Source organism: Acipenser ruthenus, chromosome 9 (genome assembly GCF_902713425.1).
Source record: "Acipenser ruthenus chromosome 9, fAciRut3.2 maternal haplotype, whole genome shotgun sequence".
Taxonomy (NCBI): Eukaryota; Metazoa; Chordata; class Actinopteri; order Acipenseriformes; family Acipenseridae; genus Acipenser; species Acipenser ruthenus.
Window position 1 is genome coordinate 41,853,972 of NC_081197.1, and position 22,820 is coordinate 41,876,791.

The 22,820-nt window shown below is 36.7% G+C and overlaps 1 protein-coding gene across 20 annotated transcripts in view; it reads left to right on the forward strand.

Annotated features, from left to right (window-relative positions):
* LOC117405230 (dedicator of cytokinesis protein 9-like) overlaps window positions 1-22,820 on the forward strand; it is a 114,568-nt gene that overhangs the window by 77,360 nt on the left and 14,388 nt on the right. For 9 of the 20 annotated variants that reach the window (XM_059030010.1, XM_034008130.3, XM_059030003.1 and 6 more), the window contains exons 19-38: window positions 1,589-1,681; window positions 2,187-2,310; window positions 2,753-2,874; window positions 3,044-3,133; window positions 3,463-3,552; window positions 5,780-5,895; window positions 6,300-6,369; window positions 6,502-6,627; window positions 6,864-6,935; window positions 7,580-7,726; window positions 9,301-9,384; window positions 9,593-9,704; window positions 13,458-13,636; window positions 14,353-14,469; window positions 14,591-14,702; window positions 15,013-15,146; window positions 18,023-18,137; window positions 19,084-19,150; window positions 19,476-19,523; window positions 21,729-21,865. In XM_059030010.1, coding sequence (XP_058885993.1) covers window positions 1,589-1,681; window positions 2,187-2,310; window positions 2,753-2,874; window positions 3,044-3,133; window positions 3,463-3,552; window positions 5,780-5,895; window positions 6,300-6,369; window positions 6,502-6,627; window positions 6,864-6,935; window positions 7,580-7,726; window positions 9,301-9,384; window positions 9,593-9,704; window positions 13,458-13,636; window positions 14,353-14,469; window positions 14,591-14,702; window positions 15,013-15,146; window positions 18,023-18,137; window positions 19,084-19,150; window positions 19,476-19,523; window positions 21,729-21,865 — 2,155 coding nt within the window. Of the gene's footprint in view, window positions 1-1,588; window positions 1,682-2,186; window positions 2,311-2,752; window positions 2,875-3,043; window positions 3,134-3,462; window positions 3,553-5,779; window positions 5,896-6,299; window positions 6,370-6,501; window positions 6,628-6,863; window positions 6,936-7,579; window positions 7,727-9,300; window positions 9,385-9,592; window positions 9,705-10,430; window positions 10,473-13,457; window positions 13,637-14,352; window positions 14,470-14,590; window positions 14,703-15,012; window positions 15,147-18,022; window positions 18,138-19,083; window positions 19,151-19,475; window positions 19,524-21,728; window positions 21,866-22,820 lie in introns of all 20 variants that reach the window. The other 11 variants (XM_059030004.1, XM_034008113.3, XM_059030000.1 and 8 more) reach the window with 3 other exon arrangements.

Sequence of the window (22,820 nt, forward strand, 5' to 3'; positions counted from 1 at the left end):
GAGCTCATCATTTCCCAGTGATATATAGATATATGTAGCTCAACAGTTCAGCAGCCGAGCAGAGTAACTGACTTAATGTCAGATCTGTCGGTTATAAGGGTTATCATTCTAAGATTATAGTCTGATGATAGTGTGTCAGATTATAGCGTGCTTGGTGCAGTATGCAGTCATAGCGAAGTACTGGTTTCGGTTACTTTTAGTTCATAGTGAACAATGACATGAACAAAATGGGACAAATATTGGGACAATACTAGGACTAACTAACCAAAAATCTAAAATATCTGAATTTCCACAAACTTACAACTCAATATCTCACTGAAGTCACAATAAACAATTTGCAGTTAGAACAGACATATCATTTATTTTGAACTCCTGCTTTATCCTCTTGTTTTTCTTATTATTATTTGAAAATATTTCTTCTATTTTTTGTTCTTTTAAATTTCTTAAAATGCTTTATTGCTTATGAGCCAAGAGCTCAACATACTGTTTGCATAGCCCAGATCTAGTTTCAGCTAAACAAAACCAGCACAGTCCACTTTGATGGCTGGGTAACGGTACAGCATTTCAAAGACTGCTTTAGGTACAGAAGATGCATACAAGCAAGCGTGTCATTCAGATTAAATTGAGCCCAATATATATTAATATATAGTATTTTGGTAGCGCTTTATATTGCGTGGCATAAATTAATATTAAATAGATATGCAATTCCATATTAAATTAATGTTAAATTAATATTTAATGGATATGCAGTTGATATTAAATTTACATTCAATTATTCGTTGTTACTTCCCATTAACATTTAAGTCAGATTAACTGTATTTTCAATTAAAAACATGTAAACAATGGGAAATTATTACATGTTTTCAAGGGTAACAACACGTAATATAAATGGACGTGATATGCAATTACATTTTCAATCGACATTTGGTTTTAGCAAGAAACCAGCTATTGCATATTTATTAAATATTAGTTTAACATGAATTTAATACACAATTGCATATATATTTAATATTAATTTATGCCACGCAATATAAAGCATTATTTCTACACAAATCTTGTTCTCTATGGAGGAGAAACAGTCTGGTTATAGCAATCTCTGTTGTATATGGAAAATGAGATGTTCTTCAATTAGATCTCTAGGGGGTTGGGTGTTTGTGTACACCTGGCTGTGTATTTAGTAAACTTCACCCCGCAAATTATCTAATTAACTGCTGCTGGCTTTTGGGAGCCAGAAATGTATAAGGTTCAATCAGAAGATATGCAGTAATACTAAAAATAAACTTTAGACAAACACTGGCAAGGATTATATTAGAAAATAATTTAATTAATTGTATTATTAAGTTTGCTGTTAGTACTATAGAATCAGGGACCCATCTTATCCTTCAGGGGTGCTTGCAGCCTTGTTTTCTTTAAAAGAGCATCATGGATACAAGTTTTCGTTTTATTGAAATGTATGGTATTTATTTTAATTGCAGGCCAGTGGGGGGTTGCATGTGGTTTTTTAAAACTGCTTTGGGGTCTCAGACACTTTTTTACAATATGTCAGCAGTTTCACAATTTAACTGGTTACCTGTTCTCTATCTTTCAGTGTATTTATGGAAGACCTGGAGGACCTATGTTTACGAAAAATGCTTTTGCTGCAGTTTTACATCACCAGCAAAACCCAGAATTTTACGATGAGGTAAAGAGCAACGTTTTTCTTTAACTGCAATGACATTGAATTCACTGAGCAACATGTTTCCTATGTTTATATAGTGTGGAGATCTGCCAAACTAAAGCAAAAAACAAGCTACAGTGTCTACAGGGATAGGAAAATGAAAGCCACGTTGTTGATTAAAAGCACAAATAAAACAGACGCTTTAGCAGTTATTAGGAAGACATAAAAATAAGGCAGTAAACTATTGTAGTTTTGGTATGAAGTTGGTTTTATAGTATTAGTGATGCCAAGGGTGTTAGGCATTGGAATTAATAATAGTGTTGAGAGGCAGCAGTGACTTCAGATAAACTCAAGGCACTGTTTATTGCAGTGTAGTTGACATCAGCGAAGCAATGGATTTATTGGCTTTTGATGCAATAAAAAACAGTGGTATCTGTTGTTCAAATACTTTGTATTAGAAATGCTGAAATTCTATATTTTGAAGGATGTGTTTTTCATAACAAGTGTTGTTGCTGATTCCCCTCCTCAGATTAAAATAGAGCTACCAACTCAGCTCAATGAAAAGCACCATTTGTTGTTCACATTCTACCACGTCGCCTGCGACAGTACCAGCAAAGGAAGCACCAAAAAGAAAGAACAGATTGAGACACAAGGTTAGTCATAGAAGGAAACCCAACAAATGAATAAACCAGCCTGAATGTGCAAGCCTTTGTCTTTGAAAATTGTAAAACGTACAGATTCTTCTGTGGCAAATGGGACTTTTTTAAGGGAGTGGGGGGGGGGGGGGGGGGTCGTTGGTCAGTTTTTTTTAGACACAACACCCACCACTATACTATATTACTGTATATGACTCTTAATTACATTTAAATTAATTTTAAGTTCGCCAATACTAAATAATGAAACAATTATGCTGGGAGTCTCAGTGGATAAAAGCCACCAATTAGCACCTTTTACTTAGTGTCAGTGAATTAAACAAGCCTATTGGATACTGGCAATATTACAATTAGACATTCTTAACACCCCCACCCCCCGTCCCCCCATAGTTTATTTGAAGCACATGCAATAAACTGAATGTTATTCCCTTGTTGCCTGCAGTGGGATACGCTTGGCTTCCCCTACTGAAGGATGGCAGAGTGATCATGAACGAGCAGCAGATTCCTGTATCAGCTAATCTGCCAGCGGGCTACCTCAACTACCAGGAGATAGGGATGGGGAAGGTAACAACATTTTCTGTTTGTTGTAATATTTGTCCTTTTTTAATAATACTTTTTAGCTTTTATAAAATCACATTTATTTGATTTTGTAAAAGCAGAAATATGTTGTGATATTTTTAAAGGCGGGTGTGTTCTAGTGTGTGTTTTTTTTTTGTTTTTTTTTTAAATGCAGCATTCCGGTCCTGAAATCATCAAATGGGTTGATGGAGGCAAGCCTTTGTTCAAGATCGCAACACACCTTGTATCCACAGTGTACACTCAGGTCAGTAATTACATCATCAGCCATTGGTCATGTGACACTTCTGGGGTATAGAGATGCAACATTACTTTACGCCACTATATTCTATTAAGTTCCTCCAGTGTTGTGCAGTAAAAAATAAATAAATTAATAAATAACATTTAAAAAAAAAAAAAAAATTCCCTGCCACTGTGTTTTAACCACTGCCCATTTTTCACATACTCAATTTACTTCATGTTTACTTCAGAGATACCATACATTATCTCGAATGGATGCTTTATTTTTGTTCACAAAAACATTTCACATTTCCTCTGTTTCTAAATGGCAATATGATATGCTTTTTATTTCCTTAGGACCAGCACCTGCACAATTTTTTCCAGCACTGTCAGATCGCAGAGTCTGCAGCTCAGGCTCCAGGAGGGGACCTGGTCAAATATCTTAAGGTAATGCGAGGGACATAATAGGCCTCATATGTACTTGTTTACCTTGTTCTTGTATGAAATAAGTTTTAAGTTTGGGAAGTGTGATGAATTTAGAGTGAAATATAAAAGAAAAACACCAAGCAATTGAAATACTCCTCACACTTACCCCATACAATACACTGTATTCATTATTAATGATGCAATATTACATGCATTATAAATTATTTATAGTGGCTTGATTGTTCAGACCACCTGATGGAGTTTGCATTAAAATTCTCTTAGTCCGTATTCCCGGTTCCTTCCTTGTTTTTTCATGGCGCTTGTGTTTGTCATAGCATAAATTCTTAATGCAATTGATTTGTTGAAGCTATTTTGAGCTTACTATGATACTGAGATGTTAAACCATTTGGGGATGTATTCTTTATAGGGACATGGAAGAGAATGTCCTGGGAAACAAAATAGAATAATATGAACAAGTCATTAGATTCAACATTGTTGGTCATAATTTCAAGTAAGACCAAGTAAATGTACCTTTTATAACCTTGAAGTAACTCAGGGGTCACTGTCCATCAATCATTTGCAGAATAACTTTGATTTAGTACCAACAATTAATCCAGCTGCCTCTTTTACAACTGCGAATATCTCCTATAATATTTCAGCTTGCACATTAACCTTCACCTATGACCCATGGTGCCTGTTTACTGGGTTTATGTGCCCTTTTGTTTTGCTGATGATCCATAATGCTTTGAGATAATGGCTTTATACTTGGTACCGTAGTCAAGTTCGATAATAGGTAAAGCCCTGTGAAATTGTTTTTATTTTTTATAATTTTTCGTTTTCTTTTTCAAAAATTATGTTTTTGTTTTATCTGCTAAAAATGTTGTTTTATTTGATGTTCTTACAGATACACATTAATAAAATAACTCAAATAGATGTATATAAATAAAAATGAAGTATACATCATGTTTTAACTGTGCATATTTTTTATTAAACATTATCCGCTTTTTTTTTATTAACATTTTGGCATAATTTAGTTACCATAATTTCTCATTAGCGGCAGTAACGGTAACGAACGTGAAGTCCCCCAATCTTTTTAATTAACTGCCTATTTACAGTAAATGCTGCCCATGCCCTATATAAAAATACAGTAAGCTAAAATTATATATATATATATACTTCTCTACTGTTGTGAGGCTGTCATAATAATTGCACATACAGCAATCTACCCATTTAAAAAAATGATGGCAATTATATTTCAATCCCATTGCACTGAAACAGGGCTTCAGTATACAACAAGCTTGGGGTTTCTCAGTATTTAAACACTAAGCAAAGCAGATTCATTCATTCAAATTCATTCAAAACCAAATCAGATTGCAATTATATATTTAAAGTATTTTTTGTATAAACCTCCTAGTTTAAAAATGCCATTCTATGTTTGCTTTATAATGATTTGTCGTTTTATATGTTGCATTTCGTGTTATTTCGTATTTATGAAAAACACTGTCCTCCTAATTTGCTCCAATGCAAAGTTTGCACCACTTGAAATCAAACAAAGATTAGCATACAAGCACTAACAAGCCATATTTTCCCCAGAAGGAATAAACAGCTAATGCTTAACGACGGTATCTTTCGTCAGTTGCAAAATCTGCACATCATTATTTTGTAACCGTCGGCTGCAGACATCCCCTCATGCTCAAATTTTTTGCAGCGTTGTTTAATTGTTTTGCATGATTTAGGCATTTTAGAAACAAACGCCTCTTCTCTTCCATCACAATTTTAATTCCCAAAAGTGGTTAGAGACTCGCTCCAAATTTATACAGTTTCGCACGTGCTAGTCAGAGCTTCCGTTTCCCTTCTGATCGTGTCTATGATAACGGCTGAGCCTTGACAACTACGATTGCAATTATATATTTAAAGAATTTTTTGTATAAACCTCCTAGTTTAAAAATGCCATTCTATGTTTGCTTTATAATGATTTGTCGTTTTATATGTTGCATTTCGTGTTATTTCGTATTTATGAAAAACACTGGCCTACTAATTGTAGGTATCATGCCAGACAAATTAACCCCTGGTGCTGCATATTATAGAAAGCTGCCCAGTGTCAGAGCCTCAATTCTCAGAAACCATTTGAGGTAGTGACTTCATATTTGCAGGGTTATATAAATCCACCCTAAAGTTTCATGCATACTGTACATTTTCTGAAAAGTATATAATGTACAGATTTTAAAATGTCTAAATTTCTTTTCAGAGTTTACATGCAATGGAGGGCCATGTGATGATCAAATTCTTGCCAACCGTTCTAAACCAGTTGTTTCGAGTCCTCACAAGGGCAACACAGGAAGATGTGGCTGTTAACGTCACAAGGCAAGTGATGGTTTTGACCTTTTTGTGTTTTATTAAAAAGTTTTTACAATATTCGGGTTAAAAACTTGGGATAAATCCGGTTAAATCTGTCTTTATTTTTGAACATGCATGTTAAAATGTGTCCTAGTCTATCATACTCAAATAAAACGTCAGAACTTTACATTTGAATATACCTTTTTAATGCACTTTTAAAAATGGAAATACCTGATAAAAAGGGATCCTGATCATTTGTTAAGAAATGTCCCCGATTTATCATACAGTCGCTGTACAATTTTTTCTGGGGGTAGAAATTGGGATCAGAACCCTGCCTTTCAAGGGTTTTCAGGTGAAACCAGAAATGATTATGTGCAGATTCAGCATACTGTCTCTGTTTATACTTTTTTTTATTTTGTTTTGTTTTTTAGAGTAATTATTCATGTTGTCGCCCAGTGCCATGAGGAAGGATTAGAGCATTATTTACGGTCCTATGTGAAGGTAAGTTTTACAACTACAGACGCTACTCAGTTGTCTCGTGTTTTATTAGGAGTTTTGTTTACGTGAAACCATAACAGTCTGCTTTTTTGAGTTTGCTGTGTTGAATAAGTAACCCGTTTGCCTCTTCTGAAGTATGTTTTTAAGACAGAGCCCTACAGTGCTTCCACTTCTAAGACAGTGCATGAGGAACTGACCAAGGCAATGACTGTGATCCTGAAGCCTTCAGCTGATTTCCTCACAAGTAACAAACTGCTCAAGGTACCAATGATTTTGAACGTGCATGTAAAACAAAGCAGTTTATTGAAGCACAATGGGTAAGGGCTGCAGCTGTTTCCAGAGTGTTTAACCCTTTAACATTATAAACTGTGGCTAACCATTGAATAACGCTAATTAGCTATTACCATATTGTCACTTAAAGTTCGATAAAGGGTTAAATAAACATGTTTTTGTAAAATAATATTCTGCTAACCAATCACAATTGTTTTTATTTGTAGTATTCGTGGTTTTTCTTTGAAGCCCTGGTCAAATCTATGGCCCAGTATCTTATAGAGAGCTGCAAGGTGAAGGTATGTGAATGGATTTACAAATCCTTAACATTTATAACAGATCTCCGTTCTAACAGTTTTGTTTGTTTCTATTGAAGGGGTTTGTAGCTTATTTTTAGATACAATAATTATCACAAGTCAGCCCATTTTAATGATTTAAACAAAAGTGTAAAGTATTGTGGCCAAAGAAACACTATTTAAACACAACTGTGATTTTTATATAGAGATCGTACGATGCAGCAGGGTATGATTTTGTTTTTATTTTCTAGTTCATTCTGTTTTAATGATTTTGAACTGCTTAAAAGTGGTCCATCTTTTTAACAAATAATATTATTGCTGTGCCCTTTGAACTTGAGGTAACCACACATAACCCATGACATTTCACAAAATTATAATTTACTCTTTGTTCCTCTGTATCCTGGCACCAAAATATATAATCAAAATGAACCGTTAAAACCAGACACTGCCTGAAACAACTAATAAAAAAGAAAATGAATTATGAATAATATGTTTGCAATTTTACCTTGAAATGGCACATTCTTGTCCAGTTAGGAATCCATCTGGCATCAAATGACAGTGACCAGTGTGATCAAAAAAAAAGAGACGCAAGATTATATTGAGCTTTTTAGGTATTGCACCTTAATCGCAAGTGTTTTGTTTTTCAGTTGTCAAGGAACCAGCGATTTTCTGCTTCTTTCCACCATACCGTGGAGACCCTGGTTAATATGCTGATGCCTCACATTTCACACAAGTACAAGGACAATCTGGAGGCAGCAAGGAATGCAAACCACAGTCTTGCTGTCTTTGTTAAGGTACTTTTCTTGGTGTGTGAGGTTTGGAGTTATATCTACGTACAAGTCCAAATAAAAGACCAACACAGTTTGAATATCTAAAGTTTGAATATCTACGAGGTCACAACCTTCTTGACCAATCCATCATCTTCTAAGCACACGCTGATCAGTTTATCTCAGGGCTGACTAATCATTGTAAGTGCAAAGAAGGGATCTCCAATCATCCCGGGATCTCCTGGGAAGTGTCGGGGGCCTCATGACCAGGCAGCAGTGTGGAGTAGTGGTTAGGGCTCCGGACTCTTGACTGGAGGGTCATGGGTTCAATCCCAGGTGGGGGACACTGCTGCTATACCCTTGAGCAAGGTATTTTACCTAGATTGCTCCAGTAAAAACCCAACTGTATAAATGGGTAATTGTATGTAAAAATAATGTGATATCTTGTAACAAGATAAGGGTGTCTGCTAAGAAATAAATAATAAAGCACTGGTAATGGAGCCTGATTTCAAACCTTAACAACTCCTTATTTACTTTTAATGGTTCAACACAATTCCATTTCACTGATTCCAGTACCCAGACTTTAAGATAATGAAAGCGCACACGTAATGAATAGTTGGATAATCGAGTAACTGTATGCTGCACTTCCAAGCCTAGTTTTAAAATGTCAGTGTAGAGGAAAGATAATACAATACTGAGATACAAAATGTCCTTCGTGGCCAATGGCAACTAAATTTAGAAAAATGAGTAATGCATACATCATTTCCCTTCTCTTGACTGCTTCCTTGTTTTGTTTTGTGCTTCCTGGTTGCAACAGTATTATATCTGATTCAGCTGTTAACCAGTGGAACTAAAGGTTTTGTTTATCTCTTTAAATAAAGCTTGGCATACAAAGCTTGACAAACAAGTGGGAATTCTGAGCCAATGCTTTCCTCACATATAGTAAATCAACTCTGTTTTGTTTTAAAATGGAGTGTGAGCTTGGTATGTGACAAACTATTCAGATGAATGGGTTAGTATGACTGCTTAAATAGTATTCTACAGTCTTGAATTATCAGAAGAGCTGACACATTAGTCTGGGGTCTGTCAACATGGCAGATTTGAGCCTTAGAAAATACTTTCAGACTCAACCAGTCATAAACCAGCTTAAAAATTATCCTTTTTCACTTCTTAATATGATCAGTCCTTGAGCAGGGGGGGTTGGGGGTTGGGGGTTGGGGTTGCGGTTGGGGTTGGGGGGGTGCAGGAGGGTTGCTTGGGTTTGTTTGTTTGTTTTTGTTTCTTTTAACCATACCCACTAGCCTTTCTGACTGGACCCACCACCAAGTAGTCAGGGTGGTACTTCATTCCGCTAGGTAGTAAATATATGCAGAATTTTGGCTGAACTGTTCAATATCTAAGTAAATATAGTTTAATAAAACAAGATCTGATCTCTAACTGGGAACAGGTGGGAAATGTATTGCACTATCAGTGCCCAAAATGACTGCTATGATGAATCGGTCCATACTGTACCCCTTCAGACTCTGTACCCCTTTATTTTGCAACTGGCTTCCGACACATGTTAAAACTCACCTCCCTTGTTTTCACTTTTTTGTTCTTAGCACTGTTTTACATTTATGGACAGAGGATTTGTCTTCAAGCAGATCAACAACTACATAAGTTGTTTTAGTCCTGGAGAACCAAAGGTAGTGTGACAAATTTTGAAACGTTAAGTGTCTGTCAGTTGCACTCCAATTGTCGTCCGTCTGTGCATATTTTCACAGTTTGTTCCTCCTTAAAGTTTCTTAATGACTGTATATGTGCATTTTGGGGTATGAGAGTGACAGTATATATTTATTATTTCATGTTGTTTGCCTTTGTAACATTAGTCTCCTAAAACTTAATTCCTTTTAGACGCTCTTTGAATTCAAGTTTGAGTTTCTGCGCGTGGTGTGTAACCATGAACACTACATTCCTCTGAACCTGCCTATGCCATTCGGGAAGGGAAGGATTCAGCGATTTCAAGGTAACAGTCATTACTTTGTGCTGCTTTCTTTGTGCATGCTTGAAGCATTAAGCACACCTTTTGAAAAGAATAAGCTCTGTTTTCAAAGTAGTTAGACGTAATATGCAAGTAACTTACTGTAGAAAGACAATGACCTGACATGATGCTGTACAGCGCTGCTATGCATAGTCTCTCTCTGAAAGGAGAAATAGCATCAGAATGGAATTCGTTAACCTTGATACTATTTTTGACCCCATTTCTTTCCCCACTAGTAATACAAAATCAGTACAGTTTTCAGTATTTGTCCAATAGATTTGGCCAAGAATATCTAACATTACTCCACAAGTGACCAGGACAGCCAGATGATCAGAATGAATGTCTCCAGGCAAAGGTTTTATTAAAACGGCCCACTTGTAAATATTGTCAGCAGCTGTTTTGAATAGGGGTTGATGAGTCGCCTTTTCATTTTATTTTGCAATTGACAGTGCTTGATAATTGTAGTTTGTGGATGGTCTCTGTAAGCTGCCAGTTTGTGATCCCCACAGCTGTAAGGTTGCTACATTAGCTGCTGGCAGATAGGTGGTGGCAGGCTCATTTTTAGAAATGTCTAGCAACCTTGTAAATGTGTTAACTTGCTAGATCACTGTTTGCCAGAAGAATATATGATGTTTTAATGAATGCTGTTTTTAACAGCAGCTTATTTTGTGTGTTTATTCCGCTTTTGTTTCTTTTTTCTTTATTAATTAGCTTTTCTTTCACCAAACGTGGAGTCACATGATACTCCAGTAGGTAGGTGTGAGGTGTGATGCTTCCCTTTTTCTGAAAAAAACTAAAACCAAAATATCAATTAAAAAAAAATATGAAGAAATCAATTAATTTACCCTCAAACCACAAAATCATTCATCAATAGATTTTATTGGTAATTTGTTTGCATCCATTACTGCAAAATAAGCACGAAGAAATCTTTGCCATTAATATGGACTGTAATTGGCTTACTTTTTAGTTTCGATCAACACAAGAGTGGTATATTACTGTGCACAGACCTGAGTGCCGAAAGAAAAAAAAAAAGAGAAACGCCTGCTCTGACACTGTCAATAAGGTGAACGCCACCATGGACTGCCATGTTGGCAAGCACTGATTGAACTTGATCAGCTTGCAATATCTTTCAATTTGTTCTTGAGGGATTCAATGTGTGACCATTCTTCACAGATTACCCCAGGACCTTCCCTCTGATTTCTTCATGCCCGGTGAGGGATTGAAATCTGCAGTAAAGTCTACACTTTGGTGTGGTAGTCAGCCATCGCTTTTCAATCCTATTTCTGGATAACCATCAGTAATCTGCGCAGTCTTTGATAAAGATGCACTTGCTGACAATCGTGTCTCTATCACTGTCTGCCAGATCGGCTATCTTGGCTAATCCAGACTTGCAGAGGGTTTTCATTTTTTTTATCAAAAATTTTGAAGCCTTGGCTTCCCCCTCATTAGGTAGTGTAGACGCCCTCCCTCTGAGCACAGTGTCAATCTGGAAATCCCTTGCCTCAATAGTCTGAAGCCAGTGTCACTGCAGGAACTGTAACTATGCTGACTAGAGTACTAGCCAAGACACCCATTGCACCATAATTAACTGAACAGTAATCTGCTAATACTGGCAATGTTTTGATACACAAACCTTTACTTAATCAAGATAATGCATCGTTTTTAGTTCTGATACTACACAAATTGTTGCTGCAAGACCAATTTGAATTTTACCAGCTCACCAAAACTATGAATTGCTGATATATAGGCCTATTTCTTTCTACAACAAAAAGTTTAAGAAAAGTATTAATTGATATATTCCCAATCCCTTTTGGTGTAATGTTTTCTAAAGTTCAAAGCTTGTTTTAAACCAATAACAGCCCTTTTTTTGGGAAGTTGACATTGACCACTCTTGTGTTTCATCCATTGCAGAATACAGCTCTATAAGTGTGATTTGTGGTGCTTTTATTCATGTTTTAACCAGCATCTGGTGCATTGCAGTACTTGTTTATTTACTGTAGTCTTGACTTTGTCTAGCTTGCAAAATAAAATAAAAAAATGCTTATTTGCTTGCTTGGATTTGCTTATTGCTTGGCTTTGTTTATTGTTTGTATATTATTATTATTATTATTATTATTATTATTATTATTATTATTATTATTATTATTATTATTTTTATTATTATTTTTAACTGCCCATTGGGAGAGCCACTGCATTCATGCAAATCATTGTCACATAATTGTATCACAAGGTCATTGTTTTATGGATGATATGAATATTAATTAATGAGAAAGATAGCTGAGTAAGATAATAATGCAATAAAGGAAGCTGAATAAGAAGACATTTAAGGTGAAAAAGTGACATTCTTTCTCCGAAATAGTTTCAAAGAGAACATATTCTTCTGGTTTCACAGACTTAGCACTACCTAATTTTACCTTAGGTTAGCTAGTCGAAGATTAACAGCTGATTTTCCCCAGCCACTATTAGCATTAAAGGCTTTACTCTCTTTAATCTGGTCAAGTGCATTTTTTCAGGTATTACTGCACTGGCAGGTGTATAAGAGTCTTGAAGAGGGGTTTAAAGCAGACATTACTGTTACTGCAAATTGCCCTTTTTGAATCTATGCTTTTCCACTACCCGAAGACATAAAGGGTGTCTGCAAATTCACTTAGCACAGCTGCAATGGAAAAACCATTCACTTCAGATCAGTAAAACAGTTGTAGGCTCATGACAAAAGGATAACAAGAAAATATGACTACCATCCTAGGTGCTCTGGCACTACCTAATCAATATGGATGCTTTTCATGTAGCCACACTGTGCGTATACTATTAGAAAATAGCAGGGAACTAAAATAGGTGATGCCCAAGCAGCTGTGTTTTGATAATTTTCACATTTTAGCTAATTGCAAACACATACATGCCTAATAACTAGTGTATCACTGTTCTAATTTGATGCATTTAAAAGAAACCACATTCATCACTTCCAATGAGCTGCAGTTTAGATCTTGGATGACCAAATTACTTCTAGTGTTTGAACTGCAAGAAAGCCGCACTTTGTCACGTTAGCAAGCAAAAATAGCCTTCGATTGCGTCTCCATCTTCTGACACATCTCAGATGCCCAAATGTGCGCTCTGCTGCACGGGTTCTCAGAATTTTCTTTTAAGAACTGCATCATAAAACGTGCATGAAGTTTGTAGTGGGCATTACTGTGTGTACAGTAGCTGTTGTTCAAGCGCTCATACTAATCCAATTTGCTCCCTCCAAATTTAAACTTTTATTTGTCAAAAAAGTGAGACCTTAAATTCATGTAAATACTATATACCATTGCTAAATTTGCCATACTGCTTTCCTTTGCTGCACTTGTCTTTCCTGTGTTTGATATCCAACACATTTTGAAACTATTTTTTAACCCTGCAGATGTACTGCAATTTCTTCTTAATGAAAAAAAAACACATCTTTTTTTACATTCACATTGCAGATACAGGATATATTATTTTGAGTCAAACCACTTGTAGGCATGAAACCAGAATTAAATTAGAGATGCTCTTTACGTCTTTGCAGCTGGGAGAGCGTTGTAAGAAGTCAGTCAGAGTTCGTTTTCAGTTGAGACGCAGCACAGGGATGAGTTCTTTGTTGTGGGATGCTCAGCATTTTGAAGATCAGCGCGTCTATTTCTGGTTTATGTTACTCTTGTTAGTTTCATGATCTGTAAATGGTTTCTCTTTTCTAACTCTAATTTAATTTCTTGCTCCCTTCAGACCTCCAGCTTGACTACTCCCTAACAGATGACTTCTGTAGAAACCATTTCTTGGTGGGCCTGCTCCTAAGGGAGGTGGGGAGTGCTCTTCAAGAGTTCAGAGAGATTCGGCAGATCTCAATCAGTGTGCTCAAGAACCTAATGGTGAAGCATGCATTCGATGACAGATATGCTTCAAAGGTGAGCCTGCTGCCAGACCACTGATGTCAGCCTTTGAGAAAATAGTCACACCTTTTAGTAATACACTTGTTATAGTTGTCCTACACCTCTTGTGTGTGTGTGTGTGCGTGTGTAAATACCTGATTAAAAAATCACCATTTTGGAAAATTATTTTGATATCTGGTTCTGCCAACCTATTCATATATCTTAATTGCTCTTATAGGTCCCAGACCCCTTGCGTGAAGGAAAACGAGCACCGTTAGTCCACATTGCATAACCCTATAGAGTCCACTCACTATTTTCTGTAGGAGACTAACCCTGTTCCTGCACCAACTTTAGAGGTCAACAGCATTATAATTTTATAATTTATTTTATTTTATTTATTTTTTTACTGTAAACACCATCATTGTTACTTGTCCTTTTTTTTAATAAACGTGGATAATAAAATGAATAAGCTAGAACAAATATGTTTAAAAACAGAAGTGTGTAACGCCCCTAATATAATAATAATAATAATATACAGTACAGACAGCCATTTACAAGAGGATATTTTAACTGGAACAGTAACTCGTGGCTGAATTTGGATTTAAAACCTAACTTCTAGCCTTTATAACAAGTGAGATAAGAAGCTTTAACCATAAAAATGTTAAATAAAAACATTACAATTCTAGACTAGTGTCCTTGGCTGATGATAAAACTGTTATTTTACCAATATCCCCTCCTCTCTTTCATTCTAGAGCCAACAGGCTAGAACAGCCACACTGTATTTGCCACTATTCAGCTTGCTGCTGGAGAATGTGCACCGACTCAATGTGAAGGATGTCTCCCCTTTCCCAGTGAACCATTCCAACAATGTAAGACTATTGCACCATCTGCTGGTCACTTATTGCAAAGACGGTGTTTGCCCTTTTGCTGGATGGGGGGGTTTCCAGTTTCTTTGGTAGACTTTGCTTTTCATTTTCTTTTCTCTTCTAGAACGCAAGAGATGACTCTCTTCTGGGGAACCCCACGATGACACCTCAAAAGCCAGGCAACGGCATGGACAACAGTCTGCACAAGGATGTGTTTGGTGTCATCTCAGGCACAGGTGAGCAGTCTGACATCTGACTATGTATAGAATCAATATTTCAAATAGATTTTTGAAATACATGAAATCAAAAGTACAAAAAGATAAGCCATTTATTATATTAAGCTATATTAATGACAGGGGATCTTTAATGCTGAAATTCAGTCTCAGGATGTGATGGGGATTCATTTTTTTCTCCATCAGATCCCCTTAGATGGAATAATACAATGCAGTAGCCTGATAAAGTCAACCATACATATTTAATTGCATGATATTTAGATAGTAGACAAGCTTTCTTCTCCTGTCCTGCTAACATGTGTCTTCTCTGCAGCTTCTCCTCACGCCTCATCTACTCCGAACATCAATTCTGTGCGGCACGCTGACTCCCGGGGCTCTCTAATTAGTACAGACTCTGGCAACAGCCTACCTGACAAGAACTGCGATAAGACCAACTCCTTGGATAAGGTAGTGCTGCACAGCCATTCTGCTTACCCACCAGGCTGGTTCATATTAGATGCCCAAGGATTTAAAAGAGTCTTTAAGTGATAAACAAATAGCCCCTTATCAAAGCCCTATTCGCGTAATACCCCAGCCATGTGAACCCATTCTCATTTCAGACAGATTTTACATTAGTATTTACCATCGCTATTGTCATAGTCCCCACCCAATATCTTCCTAACCCAAAATATGGCCCTAAGTTGACAAGATCTGGTTATAAAATTCAATTGAATTTTGATTTCATTTGTATAGAGCATTTGTATCCTCATCAACACATCCCAAAATGCTGAACATATTCCTTCCGACAAGTTTGAACCATCGGGGGCTGTGAGCCTTTGAGCCTAGACTTTACAATATTGGAGTGTATTCAATTACTGTAAATGGTGGTGGATCTAAACATAGTCACTGTTTTAAGTATTAAAATCAGACCAAAGCTGCAATACTGCTTTCCTTTTCAAGTACTCTAAACACAGTATTATTGATGTAGGTTTCACAAAGTCCTGTTCTTGATTTAAACTGTGGCGGTATTTGGTTTTGCTACCGTTAAAGTAATTATAGCCAACAAAATGGTTCCATAAAATGTCTCAAATGTGCGGTTTTCAAAGAAGCACATGTTACAGCACAAATATATTCTCTTTTCAGTCTGGTTCTGCACTAGGTTAAATAAAACGATATTCAGAAGCAATGCTTCTTGACAGTCTTGTACTGAACTTCCTGTGTCTTTTCTGTGAATAACCAATCAGCTGCTTTCCCTATATACTGACATGCTTTCAGCCAGGAACATGCGCTTACCCAGAAGACACTACTGAGGTGAAGTGACCCAGGAAGTACAAGTGCAAATACATAACCCAAGAATAACGCGTAGAAAGTGAGGGTTTTCTTAACAAAAGCAGTACAAGATGTTTTTAAATGTTTTTAAATGACAATACTTGGTTATAAAATGTGTTTCTTTTGCACCTTTTGAGATCTATATAGCTAATGAATGTGCAAAATCGCTAAGATATTCATAATTATGTTGTAAGCAACAATTACTTTAAGATCGATTGACTAGACCCCATTAAGTATTAAACTTAAGCGGGAGTGAAATATCTTAAGGACTAAAAATAAATAATAATTAGAGGAGGGCAGTCAAAATGTTTGTTCATCTAAACTTAGACTCTTTCAGAACTGTCAGAAATTATTTTTTTTGTAACAGTGCTTTGAAGTGAACCAATACAGCAATCCAAAGCAATTAAAGATTAAAGACTCTCCACGATGATAGTTTTAATGCAGCGTAAAAAGACAAGCCACGTTGTTTAATCAGTCTTCAGTGCCATATTGATGTGAAGGTTTATTTGTGCATCTCCTGCTTGTGTCCATGTTGTTTCCACCATGCCCTTACACAGTCAGCTAACCTTGACTTGTACCGTTGAACCCTCACATGCCTTCCTGCTGGCAGAAAGAGAAACTAATGCGGAGGCACTCTGCCAGCATGCTGCGCCTCAGTGGGAAGAATGAGGAGAGCTCCCGTGCTGCCCGCAGAAATTGTGTTACCATGGACTTCTCCCTGCTCACTGTCCCAGCCTTGTCAGAGAAAGTCTTGCATGCTGCTTCTTCTCAAGTATAAAACCCTTCTGTCTCCCCCCTACACCTTAAGAGTGTCCCTTTGGGAGTGACAGTGTATTTTTTTTTGCTGAGGTTTGCCACAGATGTTAAGCAGTTTCCATAAACTCTGCCGTACTTATGGGATTTTTATAAGATTATATAAGCGCAAAAAATACTGTGTGTGTTTGTGACTATATATACAATGCCATACAATTGTGAATATCCTGTAAGTTGTGGTCCATTTGATTTATGGTTAAGATTTAATTAATCATTTTCATTCTAAAATGAAATCCTGTTTCACGTGGCATTTCATGGTACAAAAATTAACATCTTTCCAAATTTGAAATTTACAGTAAAATTTGAATCTGTGTTTAAAAAAGGTACTGTCTAGACGTTAGGGCTCAGGATTCCCATCCAGTTATTTTAATTGAATGGTGAATATTTGATCTTTTTTTTACATATTTTTTACAAAGGAAGCTTTTGTCTTGCTGTGGAAAAATCTGTCCCTTAGCCATGGCAATCTTGGTGTTACGTTGTTTTGCTGACTGGTGACATATTTCCAATGTATAGAATGGGAGGGGGGGATGTGTTTTGCATTTAAAGCTATACATTGAGCTGAGCTGAATTTTACAGCACTAGCTTCATCTAGTTCACAGTTTAGCGATCCCCATAGGCTGTAGTAATTTGCTGTGCATCAGAAGTCCCTGGGGTCCATTAAAAACACGTGCCTCAAAGAAGTAATACAGGAGTGTGTGTGAGAGATGGTTTCCGTTCTCTGTACTTTAATATTCTATTGATTCACTGTCTACATGTTTGCTCATTCAGAATCTGGGATCTGTCGTCTCTGTTTTGTCACACATAGTTTTACTGACACTCACTTTTTTTACATTTGCCGTATGTAGGTCATGGTGATCGACTTTTTCATGATACTGACGCAGCACTGTAGCTCTGACTGTGTATTTACAACACCCCCTATCACACACATGTAATACTGCTCAGTGAAATCAATTTCCCAGGCACAGAAGGCACTAGATGTACATACCATGGCAGTACTTTTATACATCTAGAGTGGTATTGAGTGTCTCAAAACCTTTCAATGATATCGTGTTTCCATTACAGTGAAGTGTGGCCTGTGACTTCTTGTGTTTGTGTTTGGGGTGCTGCAGTGAATTTGCTGTGAGGCAGGGTTTTTTTTTTTTTTTTTTTTTTCAGTCCTGATATAAAATGGTTCTTAGTCTTTTCATTGTCTTCCCTGTTAGAACCAGCAGGGTGCGGCGCTAGGAGGCTCTGTTGTTCGCTGTGACAAACTGGATCAGTCAGAGATCAAGAGCCTGCTAATGTGTTTTCTTCATGTGCTAAAGAGCATGTCAGAAGGTAAGATGCTGCTTTTTAACAACTGTTCTGTTTGTGCGTGGGGTTTGGGATATCGAAATTGTATGCAAAAGACCATCATTTTAAGAAAGCTTTTGCAGGATGTAATCACTTTGATAAGACTAGAGATTGTGTCGCGATACAGATGTCAAGCTGTAAATTGTGACGGTCTTCTCCGTAGAGGTATTACTGCAGTATTATGACAGAACATCTTTTGCAAAAATAGCAAGATTGCAGTAGAACAATCTGTTGTATATGTGGTGTATACCATTATTGGAGGCCGGTACAGTATGTCTCCCAATCAATATTTTGGTATGTTGGTGGTGTGTTTTACCTCCTGGTAATACCCCTAGAGTCTGCGAGATTGGGGGCGGAAGATGACTCAACGTTGGACAACATGGTTAACGACTTAGGAACGGAAACGGATATGAGTATGGAGAGTACTTCACAAAAGACTAGTTCAAGATTTGCAGTTAACAAAGACATGGAACTCCAGGTTTGTGTCTGCAGCTGGAGCAAGGCGACAGCTGTCAGGGGTTTGAAGATTCATCAAGGGAGAATGAAATGCTTGAGGGAGAAGGGACAAGGGCCTCGCATTGATCAGTACTTCAGTTAGTCAAGCCTGGAGTTAAATGGCCAAGAGCTTGTGAGAAAACTGCGTGGGACACAGTAAACACAGATCTCTGCTTTGCGTTGGAAAGGTTAAGTGGAACAGTTGAAAAGAAGCATCATATGGAAGGAAACGCAAATGGATGGAGACACAGATGGATCACATTAGTTTGCTGTAAAGCTACGTCTTAGTTGGCGCTTATCTTGGCGAGAGCCGAGTTCAAATCAGCATGAAGTTTTAACATCTACTCTCGTGTAATGGAAGTCAGGATTGACCAATGCAGAGTTTTTGAAGCATATTTTGATTGAGCTCATTTAAAACAACTTAATTTTCTTTCAGATGCTCTCTTTACATATTGGAACAAGGCATCGCCAGCAGAGCTTATGGATTTTTTCACTTTAACAGAGTAGGTTTTTTTGATTATTTTTACTAGAATCATCAGACGTCCCACAAATACACTGATTGATATGCACACGTTTACAGTGCCTGTAGTATCTATGTATCAATACTCGAACAATTTACTACAAAGACATTCACCTGTTCATTCCCCTCAGCACCTTATTCTGTACATACTGTGTACATGGTTTAGTATGCAAGATAGACTTTAAGTACAACAGCGCCATCTACAGGCTTTCAGTTTGTAAGAGGGGGGAACAAAATTGGGAAAATAATCCTGAACCTTTTTGTTGCTGTTGTTGTTTTTTTTATTTTGTGTTTTTTTTTTTATACAGAGTGTGTCTTCATCAATTTAGATACATGGGGAAAAGATACATTGCAAGGTAACATGTTGCCACTTTTTACTTTGCTGTATTCTTGAGAGATCTGAAAATACACGGCACCAAACAATTAGTGGATACTCGGAGCGTATGTTAAGCTCGTCTATACAGGCTGTCATTGACACATTTATTTCCAATATGCATAATCAATGCCAAGCCTGTATTGGACTCTGTGATGATCACATTGACGTATACAAGGTTAACAATATTGAACCCCCTTTCCCTCTACAGACTGTAGTGTCAGATATTTGGATATTTCCATCACCTGACACTGTATCTGTTTTACATTAAAATGATTCTACAGGGATGTTGGACATAATTTCAATTCAGAATTTTGATAACATTTAATATACAAATCTCTGAATAGCCCTTAATTGTTTGGAGCTGTGTAAATTGAAGTTGATAAGATTGTAAAGCACCTAAAAAAACATTGTTATTGTATTGTGTCAGACTTAACTGTAACATGACTCTTTTTTTATAATAATACCGTGTCATTGTACTTGACAGACTTTCTCAGGGACACTTAATATTTAAATTGTGATAAGTTAATTGGAGGACTCAAGAATCTATAACATGTAGTTGTGATCGCATGCATTGGACCATATTCTCAGAGCACTTCTCACCTGGCTAAGTTAACATCAGAGGAAAACAAAACATTGATGTTAACAAGCTTCATTTGAAGAACTCCTATACATGCACCTTAAGTCTTTCTTGCCAGTTTTGATAGCAGTTTGCTTGTTTAACAAAAAAGGTGGGCAAACTTATAGCAGGGTAAATCCTTTATGGATAGGGCCCTTTTGAATCACATAGTACATGTAGAAAATATATATATATATATATATATATATATATATATATATATATATATATATATATATATATATATATATATTCTATTATTTTGTGATTCTTGTGATGTCTCTCTGGTTAACCCTTTGAAAAGTGAAGTAGTAAAATCTTTTTACACTAATTGATCTTGCCCTCAAACTGAATGAAACCTGTCTGGCTATTCAGAGTATATTCAGTATCTTGACCAGCTAGGGCTCGATCATTATCAGTACCCTGACATAAGATGAATGAAGGAGAGCAAGAATGCCAAAGAGCAGCAGACTTGTCAGCAGTATTCAGAGGGTTAACTGAGAGGATATGATTATACAGAATGTATGATGTCAGCAAAACTAACATTCAGAATGTTCAACAAATCAGTGGGAGGGAAAAAACAATTTATTGCTTCATTGGTTTTCCTAACATGGGTTATTTGCCACACTCCCCACATGCAAATATAATGAAATGGTTCTTGCCTGAATTTAATTTCACTTTTTGTTAACTAATGTGTTCACAGGTCTGTTTGTTAATGATAACACTGTCCACTCATTATAACCTCCTTCAGCACATTGCACTTCACACCACACACCTCCTTCGAGACTCTGGTGGTGGTTCAATGCTGGATCTAATTGACCAGCCTTTGCTAACCCACCTTCACTTTTCTGTTTTTCACACTTGAATGCTGACAAGTTTAATGTATTTGGCTCCCCTCCCCTCCTGTTTGGGTAAGATTTTAGGTGTTCACATTTTTTCTTTTCAAAAGCATGTTTCTGTTCAGTCCCGTGTCTTGATTGGCTGAATTTCATCATTCATGTTTGTCACATCTTTCTTTCTTTATTTTTTTGAATGTGTGATTTTATTTTGTTTTGTTTTGTTTAACACCAATCTGCATTGCATGTTTGACTTTTTGCTGCTTGCTGGTTTCCAAGAATCCATCTCCTTTTTTTGTTTCCTTATTAAAAAAAAGGCATCTTAACGAAATATTCTCCACCCTCCTGCTGTTTGAGCTTTATATCAGATATAATAGTATGTCGGACAGTGCGGGAGACTTGGGAAGCATAATGGTTTTATACAGCAATTCCAACTGCAGTGAGCTCTGCTTCAAAGGACTGTCTCAGGGAGGGTGGAGTAATAATGTGACACATACTGTTTTTTTTTTTTAAACCAGAAAAAACAATATGTATTAGTCTGTGCGTTTTTTTAAAATGTTTCATGCAGGAAAACAAAATACTCCCAATGACACATTTAAAGTCGCTGCAGAGATGTCTTCATTATTCCATCAGTATTGATGGTTTATGGAAAACAATAGCCTGCTTACTAACTCTCTGCTTCGCTGCAAGTTGGCCATGTCTAACATTGCCTTATGTCCCATTTCCCCGTTAGGAACCAGGAGGGGGTGGGACCCATAGCACATGATCGGAAATCTCAGACTTTGCCTGTGTCCCGTAACAGAGCAGGAATGATGCATGCCAGATTACAGCAGCTCAGCAGCCTGGATAACTCTTTCACTTTTAACCACAGTAAGTGCAGTAACCTCCAGATAATCTTCTCTCTGCTCCATACCATCTCATCGGAAAAAGGAAATCTCCAGCATGCCCACCATAAAACCACCCCAGAGCGAGTCATGGACTGTATATACATACAAACATACAAGCAAACATACAAGCAAACAAACATACATACATACAAACAAACAAACAAACAAGCAAACAAGCAAACATTCTAGGAGCACAATATGAATTGGTATATGAACAGCATCTTTTACAGATGAGTTAAATTTATATTTGGAAGTGTGAACATCTACATCCTTTTTAGGAATTTGATTATTTGAAATGACAAAAATATATTACTATAATACATTTCAAGTCATTAAAACAATCCTTAAAAATATTGAAAGTCCAGTTTAATAAACAGTAGGCCGAGACCTTTACAAAACTCCACACAGCGATATCCTCTTGATTTTATGCTGCCATTTCAAATAATCATGTCTCCATTGGATTAGGCTTAATCCTCATCGGTATTCAACGTTCCCTGTAAGTCCATGACCGACTTTGCGTTGGTGTTTAACAACACGTAATAAAGTGACTTTTTCTGTGTTTTCAGTGTAAGAAAGATATCAAGTATACTTGGAATTTCTGTAGACCATGGTAAGACTTAATCAGGTTGATAGCTAGCTTGCAAACTTTAGTAAGCATCCAGCGAACAATGTTATTGTAATTACAGCATGTCTTTCATTTGAGAACGCACCTAGTAGCCCTTCCCCATCCACCTGCCCCCATGTGATATATTATTGCATTTTATTTTATTAAAACTGTTTTTGTAAAAAAGTCCTACGCCTGGTCAGAAACAAACTGGGGGTGGCTGTAAAGGGCAGACTTTTTGACAATATAATATAAAAAATAGCGCCTAATTTCTTTTTTTTATTTTCATTTAATGCCAATATTGTTTAATAGGAGCTGTGCAGCTTTTTTTGTC